Here is a 9251-nt window from a genome sequence, read left to right as displayed (position 1 = left end):
CCCGGAGAGCAGAAGAGCGGGAGCGGGGCGCGAGGCATGCGGTTACAGAGAACGCGGTTTCCCCCCGGAGAGCCATGGAGAACGGGGATGCGGCAGCGCAAGGCTTAATCTGTGCGGGCGCGCTAATTGGATCGGAATAGCACACCGACGGGGTCGTGCGGGAGAGAAGAGCGCCCAGGACCGACGGCGGCACGGCAGCCCACCGCTACCGAGGAGAAATAACCGGAGTCCATCTCCCCAAGTCAATGAGTATAGTGGCAGAGGAGCCCCCACGGTGGAGTCGGCCAGAGCTGCGCTTTTCCTAAAATATGACCAGGGGTGTTTGGATGTGTCGGCAGCAAGATGACGGCTTAAAAATCTGGTTTGCACCCCGAGAGAACGAGAAGCCATTTACCGAGTCGGAGCGGGCCCAGAGATGGCGCCTGTCGCTGGCCTCTCTTCTCTTCATCACGGTCCTGCTCTCTGATCACTTGTGGTTCTGCGCAGAGGCCAAACTGACGCGAACCCGAGACAAGTGGCAGGATAAGCAGCTCGCCTTTACAGACATGGCCGAGTACCTAAACTTGACTCACCATCACCACATCCACTCCTCTGACTCCCGTCCCCCCCACAGCCGCCTAAACAGAGAGCTAGATGTTATTTTTATAGGGAATTCTACCAAACCTCTATGGCGACTGGACATATGTCACCCGGACAGCCTGTCTAAAGACTGCTTCACTTTCACGGACGCAGAGCCCGTGTGCCTTGGCCTCTCCGGGGGCGGGGAGGAGGGTACGCAGTCCACGGACGTGAATCTGAGCGATTTGTATCTTTCTTTTTGTAATTCCTACTCTCTTTTGGATTTGTTTAGCGGGTTTACGAGTCCGGACAATATAAACTGCAGGCTGGACGTGGCTGAGGGAGACACGCTGGGATGCAGCGAGTGTGTTCGCGCTTACCAGCGCTTTGACCGGCAAGCTCAGGAGGACTACCAGGAGTTTGAGCTGCTGGTTGGGAAATATGAGACGGATGAATACTCGGTCAGGACATGTATGGAAGAATGCAAGGTAGGATGTGAATGGATTGCAAATATCATCATAGCACTAGCTATTGTCTTTTTTTCGCATCAACACACGACTTGGATGGATTCCAAGTCGTCATGGTAACCGATGTCAATCTCGATGTGGGAATGTATATATTTTTCAGAGATAGACAGACAGCCATGTAGAGAGAGACAGAAGAAACAGACAGCCATTTGAGATACAGAAGAAACGACCGTCATGGAAAGAGACAGAGAGAAACAGACAGCCTTGTAGAGAGAAGGAGAATAAACCAGACGCCATGTAGAGCGAGAGGAGAGAACAGACAGTATGAGAGAGCGAGAACAGAGAGAGAGACAGACAGCCTGATAGAGAGACAGAGAAACAGACACCATGTAGAGAGACAGAGAGAAACAGATGAGGAGAGACAGACAGACCCATAGAGATGACAGAGAGAACAGACAGTCATCATGTAAAGAGAGAGAGAACCCAGACCAGCCCTGTAAGAGAGAGGAGAAACAGACAGCCATGTAGAGAGACAGAGAGAAACAGTACAGCCCAGTGTAGAGAGACAGAGAAGAAGACAGCCATGTAGAGAGACAGAGAGAAACAGACAGCCATGTAGAGAGAGACAGAGAGAAACAGCAGCCATGTAGAGAGAGTAGAACCGTAATGAGAGAGACACAGACAGCCATGTAGAGAGAGAGAGAAACAGACAGTCCCATGTAGAGAGAGACAGAGAGAAACATACGTCCATGTAGAGAGAGACAGAGAGTAAAAACAGACAGTCCATGTATAGGAGAACAGAGAGACAAGCCAACACGTCTGTATAGAGGAGACAGAAGAGAAACAGACCAGCCATGTAGAGAACAGAGAGAGAACAGACAACCATGTAAGAGACGGAGAAACGACGCCTGTAGAGAGACAGGAGAGAAACGAGACAGCCATGTAGAGAGACAGAGAGAAACAGACAGTCATGTAGAGAGAGACAGAGAGAACAGACAGCCATATAGAGAGACAGAGAGAAACAGACAGCCGCCATGTAGAGAGGAGAGAGAACGACAGTCATATAGAGAGACAGAGATAGCAGACAGCCATGTATAGGAGAAGAGAGAACGAACAGCCATTAGAGAGAAGAGCGAAAACGACAGCCATATAGAGAAGGACAAGAAGAGACAGACAGCCATGTAAGAGGAAAGAGAGAACCGACACCATGTAGAGAGAGACGAGAGAACAGAGAGAAGCAGACAGCAATAGAGAAGGACGAGAGAAACTGACGCCATTTTAGAGAGGACAGAGAGAACAGAAACAGCCATGTATAGAGAAGAGAAGAAACACAAAGCACCATGTAGAGAGAGCAGAGAGAGACACAAATCAGAGAGAACAGACCATGTAGAACGAGAGAACAGACAGCACATGTATAGAGAACAGAGAGAAAAAGACAGTCATGGTACAGTAGATACAGAGAGAAACAGACAGCCATGTGAGAGACAGAGAGAAACAGACAGCCATGTAGCAGAGGAGAGCAGTAGAAACAGAAGCATGTAGATAGGTCAGAGATAGACAGACACCATGTAGAGCAGACAGAGAAGAACCTAGACAGCCACTGTAGAGAGACAGAGAGAAACTACTAACAGTCCATGTAGAGAGACAGAGAGAAACAGACAGCCTGTGTAGAGGAGACAGAGATGAAACAGACAGCTGTAGAAAGAGAGAGAGAAACAGACAGCCATGTAGAGACAGACGAGAGAACAGACAAGCCATTAGAGAACAGAGAGAAACAGACATCCATGTAGAGAGAGACAGAGAGAAACAGAACACCGACAGATAGTAGAGAACAGACAGGAGAAACAGACAGCCATTTAGAGAGAGATGAGAGAACCAGACAGCCATGTAGAGAGACAGAGAGAAAACAGACGCGCATCATGTAGAGAGACAGAGAGAGAACAGACAGCGAGAAGACAGAGATAAACGACAGCCATGTAGAGAGACAGAGATAACAGACAGCCATGTAGAAGAGACAGAGAGAAACAGACAGCCATCGTAGAGAGCAGATAGAGAAACAGCGTCATGTAAATAGAGACGAGAGAGAACAACAGCCTGTAGAGAGACAGAGAGAACAGACTAGTCAGATGTAGAGAGAGAACAGAGACGAGAAACAGACAGTTCATGTAGAGAGAGAGAGAAACAGACAGTCCATGTAGAGAGACATAGAGATACAGAACAGACAACATGTAGAGAGAGACAGAGAGAAACCAGACAGCCCATGTAGAGAGAGACAGAACAGTACCATGTAGAGAGACATGAGATAAACAGACGCCATGTAAGAGAGACAGAGAGAAACAGACAGTCATGTAGAGATAGACAGAGAGAAACAGACAGTCATGTAGAGTAGAGACAGAGAGAGACAACAGCCATGTAGATAAGACAGAGAGAACAGCCATGGTACAGATAGGGGAGGGAAACAGACATCATGTAGAAGACAGAGAGATAACAGACAGTCATGTAGAGAGACAGAGAGAAACAGCAGCCAGTAGAGAGTAGAGACAAGAGAAACAGCAGTGTGAAGAGAACGGAGCAGACCGCCATGTAGAGAGACCAGAGAGAAACAACAGCCATGTAGAGAGACAGAGAAGAACAGCCAGTCTGTATAGAGAGACGATAGGAAACCAGACAGCCATGTAGAGAGTAGACGAGAGAAACAGACAGTCATGTAAGAGAGACAGAGAGAGAAACAACAGCCATGTAGAGAGACGAGAGAAACAGACAGTCATGTAGAGAGACAGAGAGAAACAGACAGCCTATGTAGAGAGACAAGAGAAAAGACACATGTAGAGAGAGAGAAGAGAAACAGACAGTCATAGTAGAGACAGACAGAGAGAGAGACAGCAGCCATGTGAAAGACAAGCGAAACAGACATCCATGTAGAGAGAGACAGAGAAGAAGCAGAGAGAAACAGACCAGCCATATAGAGAAGAAAGAGAAACAGACATCATTGTAGAGAGACAGAGATAGCAAGCCAGAGAAGACAGAGCCATGTAGAGAGAGCAGAGAGAACAGACAGTCTCCATGTAGAGAGCAGAGAGAGAAACAGACAGCCATGTAAGAGACAGAGAGAAACAGACAGTCATGTAGAGAGCCATAGAGAAACAGACAGCCATGTAGAGAGACAGAGAGAAACAGACAGCCATGTAGAGAGACAGAGAGAAACAGAGCAGTCATGTAAGAAGACAGAGACAGAGAACACGACAGCCATGTAGAGAGACGAGAGAACCAGCGTCATGTAGAGAGAGACCAGACGCATGTAGAGAAGACAGACAGCCATGTAGAGAGAGAATAGAAACAGACAGTCATGTAGAGAGACAGAGAGAAACACAGACATCATGTAGAGAGACAGAGAGAAACAGACAGCCATGTAGAGAGACGAGATAAACAGACATCATGTTAGAGAGCAAGAGAGAAACAGCAGCCATGTAGAGAGACAGAGAGAAACAGACAGCCATGTAGGAGACAAGAGAGAAACAGAGACAGTGTAGAGAGAGCAGAGAAGAAACAGACAGTCCCATGTAGAGAGACAGAGAGAAACGAGCAGTAAGAGAGAACAGTAGACAACAAGCACCATCTTAGAGAGAGACAGAGAGAAACAGACAGCCCATGTAGAGAGAGAGAGAGAAAGAGACAGCCATGTAGAGAGACAGAGAGAACAGACAGCATTAGAGAGAGACAGGAGAGACACCAGACAGCCATGTAAGAGAGACAGAGAGAACCAGAACATCATGTAGAGAGACAGAGAGAAACAGACAGCAGCATGTAGAGAAGACAGAGAGAAACAGACAGTCCATGTATAGAGAGACAGAGATGAGAACACAGACAGCCTTGTAGAGAGAGAAGAAACAGACAGCACATGTAGAGAGAGAGAGAGAAAACAGAACAGCCATTGTAGACGACAGTAGAGAGAGCAGACAGCACATGTGAAGAGACGAGAGAACCACATCATGTAGGAGAGAGCAGAGAGAACAGAGAGAAACAGACAGCCATATAGAGACAGACAGAGAGAACAACAGCCACCATGTAGAGAGACAGAGAGAACCAGACAGCCATGTAGAGAACAGAGAGAAAACAGACGTCATGCGCATGTAGAGAGACAGAGGAAACGACAGTCATGTAGAGAGAGACAAGAGAACAGACAGCCATGTAGAGAGAGACAGAGAGAAACAGACAGTCATGAAGAGAGACAGAGAGAGAAACAGACAGTCCATGTAAGAGAGACCAGAGAGAAACACAGACAGCCACATGTAGAGAGACAGAGAGAAACAGACAGGCCATCGTAGAGAGAGAGAGAGAGAACAGACAGTCATGTAGAGAGACAGAGATAGACGAACAGCCGAGAGAGAGACAGAGAGAACGACAGCTGTAGAGAGACAGAGAGAAACAGACAGCCATGTAAGAGAGAGAAGAGAAACAGACGCCCTATAGAGACAGACAGAGAGACCAGACAGCCATGTAGAAAGACAGAGAGAAACAGACATCTGTAGAGAAGAAGAGAGAAACAGACGACAGCCATGCAAGACGAGGAATCAGACAGTCCATTAGAGAGACAGAGAGAAACAGACCAGCCATGTAGAGAACAGACAGAGAGAAACAGACAGTCATCCATGTAGAGAGACAGAGAGAAACCAACAGCCATGTAGAGAGACAGAGGAAACAGACAGCCATGTAGAGAGACAGAGAGAACAGACAGCCAGTAAGAGAACAGAGAAAACAGACAGCATGAGAGAGAACAGAGAAACAGACAGCCATGTAGAGACGACAGAGAGACAGACAGCCATGTAGAGAGACAGAGAGAACAGAACAGCCATGTAGAGAGAACAGAGAGAAACGAGACCAGCCATGTAAGAGACAGAGAGAAACAGACAGTCATGTAAGAAGAGACAGAGAGAGAACCAGACAGCCATGTAGAGAGAGACAGAGAGAAAGACAGTCAATGTAGAGAGAGACAGAGAGAGGAAACAGACAGTCATGTAGAGAGAGAGAGAAACGACAGCATGTAGAGAGACAGAGAGAAAACAGACAGTCCATGTAAGAGAGACAGAGAGAAACAGACAGCCATGTAGAGAGACAGAGAGAAAACAGACAGTCATGTAGAGAGAGCTAGAGAGAGAACGACAGCCATGTAGAGAGACAGAGAGAAACAGACAGTCCATGTAGAGAGAGGAACAGAGAGAGAACAGAGACAGTCATGTAGAGAGAGACAGAGAGAGACATACAGCCATGTAGAGAGACAGAGAGAAACAGACAGCCATGTAGAGAGACAGAGAGAAACAGACAGTCATGTAGAGAGACAGAGAGAAACAGACAGTCATGTAGAGAGACAGAGAGAACAGACCAGCCATGTAAGAGAGAGACAGAGAGAAACAGCCACAATGTAGAAGAGACAGAGAGAGAACCAGACAGCCATGTAGAAGAGAGAGAGAACGACAGAGCCATGTAGAGAACAGAGAGAAACACAGCATGTAGAGAGACGAGAGACAACCAGACAGCATGTAGAGAGACAGAGAGAAAACAGACAGTCATGTAGAGAGACAGAAGAAGAAACAGACAGCCATGTAGAGAGACAGAGAAGAAACAGACAGCCATGTAGAGAGACAGAGAGAAACAGACAGCCATGTAGAGAGACAGAGAGAGACCAGACAGCCATGTAGAGAGACGAGAGAAAACAACAGCACTTGTAGGAGAAGAGAGAACAACAGCATGTGAGAGACAGAGAAACAGACAGTCATGTAGAGAGACAGAGAGAAACAGACAGCCATGTAGAGAGAGACAGAGAGAAACAGACAGTCATGTAGAGAGACAGAGAGAGAACCAACAGCCATTGTAGAGAGACAGAGAGAAACAGACAGTCATGTAGAGAGAGAAAAACAGACAGCCATGTAGAGAGACAGAGAGAAACAGACAGTCATGTAGAGAGAGACAGAGAGAAACAGACAGCCATGTAGAGAGAGACAGAGAGAAACAGACAGTCATGTAGAGAGACAGAGAGAAACAGACAGTCATGTAGAGAGAACAGAGAGGAAACAGACAGCCATGTAGAGAGACAGAGAGAAACAGACACATGTAGAGAAGAGAGAAACAGACAGTCTGTAGAGAGCGAGAGAGAAACAGACAGCATGTAGAGAGACAGAGAGACGAGACAGCCTGTAGAGAGACAGAAGAAACAGACAGCATGTAAGAGACAGAGAGAGAAACGACAGCATTGTAGAAGAGACGAGAGAAACAGCACCATGTAGAGAAGACAGAGAGAAACGAAAGCCATTGTAGAGACAGAGAAAACAGACAGTCATGTAGAGAGACAGAGAGAAACAGACAGTCTGTAGAGAGACGAGAGAGAAACAGAACAGCACGTAGAGAGACAGGAGAAAACAGACAGCCATGTAGAGAGACAGAGAGAAACAGACAGTCATGTAGAGAGACAGAGAGAGAACCAGACAGCCATGTAGAGAGACAGAGAGAAACAGACAGTCATGTAGAGAGAGAAAAACAGACAGCCATGTAGAGAGACAGAAGAGAACAGACAGTCATGTAGAGAGAGACAGAGAGAAACAGACAGCCATGTAGAGAGAGCAGAGAGAAACAGACAGCCATGTAGAGAGACAGAGAGCAAACAGACAGTCATGTAGAAGATACAGAGAGAAACAGACAGCCATGTAGAAGAACAGAGGAGAAACAGCATCATTCAGTAGAGAGAGAGAGAGAAAACAACGCCATGTAGAGAGACAGAGAAGAACAGACAGCATGTAGAGAGAGACAGAGAAACCAGACAGCCATGTAGAGAGACAGAGAGAAACAGACAGTCATGTAGAGAGACAGAGAGAGAAACAGACAGCCTTGTAGAGAGACAGAGAGAAACAGACAGCCATGTAGAGAGAGAGAGAGAAACAGACAGCCATATAGAGACAGACAGAGAGAGAGACAGACAGCCATGTAGAGAGACAGAGAGAAACAGACATCCATGTAGAGAGAGACAGAGAGAAACAGAGAGAAACAGACAGCCATATAGAGACAGACAGAGAGAAACAGACAGTCATTTAGAGAGACAGAGAGAACCAGACAGCCATGTAGAGAGACAGAGAGAAACAGACAGTCATCCATGTAGAGAGACAGAGAGAAACAGACAGCCATGTAGAGAGAGACAGAGAGAAACAGACAGCCATGTAGGAGAAGAGAGACAGAGAGAGACCAGACAGCCATTGTAGAGGACAGAGAGAACAGACAGTCATGTAGAGAGACAAGAGGAGAAACAGACAGCCTGTAAGACAGAGAGAAACAGACAGTCCATGTAGAGAGAGACGAGAGAGACACAGAACGCATTAGAGAGGAGAGAAACAGACAGTCATGTAGAGAGACAAGAGAAACAGACATCCATGTAGAGAGAGACAGAGAGAACAGACAGCCATGTAGAGAGACAGAAGAGAAACAGACAGCATGTAGAGAGACAGAGAGAAACAGACAGCCATGTAGAGAGAGACAGAGAGAAACAGACAGTCATGTAGGAGAGACAGAGAGAGAACAGACAGCCATTAGAGAGACAGAGAGAAACAGACAGCCATTGTAGAGAGACAGAGAGAAACAGACAGTCATGTAGAGAACAGAGAGCAGACAGCCGCCAGGTAAGAGAGAGACAGAGAGAAACAGCCAGCTGTAGAGAGAGAGAGAGAACAGACAGACTGTAGAGAAGAGAGAGAAACAGACAGCCATGTAAAAAAAAGAGAGAAGAGAGGGGGACAGAGAGAAACAGACAGTCATGTAGAGAGAGACAGAGAGACCCCAGACAGCCATGTAGAGAGAGACAGAGCAGAAACAGACAGTCATGTAGAGAGACAGAGAGAGAAACAGACAGCCTATGTAGAGAGACAGAGAGAAACAGACAGTCATGGTAGAGAGACAAGAGAGAAAACAGACAGCCATGTTAGAGAGATACAGAAGAACAGACAGCCATGTAGAGAGACAGAGAGAAATCAGAGACAGTCCATGTAGAGAGAGAGAGAGAGAGAACAGACGCAGTCATGTAGAGAGACAGAGTAGAGACAGACAGCCATGTAGAAGAGACAGAGAGAAACGACGGCCATGTAGAGAGACGAGAGAAACAGACGCATGTAAGTAAGAGGAAAGGGCGTACGCATGAGGAGACAGAGGCTGAACAGAAGGGGGAGAGTACAGACAGAGGAGGACAGG

At 46.9% G+C, this 9251-nt stretch overlaps 1 protein-coding gene across 1 annotated transcript in view; it reads left to right on the top strand.

The window, feature by feature from the left end:
* Positions 1-308: 308 nt before the first annotated feature.
* LOC120058100 (transmembrane protein FAM155A-like) overlaps positions 309-9251 on the top strand; it is a 187560-nt gene continuing 178617 nt past the window's right edge. Inside the window, exon 1 of the mRNA XM_039006574.1 lies at positions 309-1046. Coding sequence (XP_038862502.1) covers positions 309-1046 — 738 coding nt within the window. The remainder of the gene's footprint in view (positions 1047-9251) is intronic.

Source organism: Salvelinus namaycush, chromosome 13 (genome assembly GCF_016432855.1).
Source record: "Salvelinus namaycush isolate Seneca chromosome 13, SaNama_1.0, whole genome shotgun sequence".
NCBI lineage: Eukaryota > Metazoa > Chordata > Actinopteri > Salmoniformes > Salmonidae > Salvelinus > Salvelinus namaycush.
This window is presented reverse-complemented; position numbering and strand designations above follow the sequence as displayed.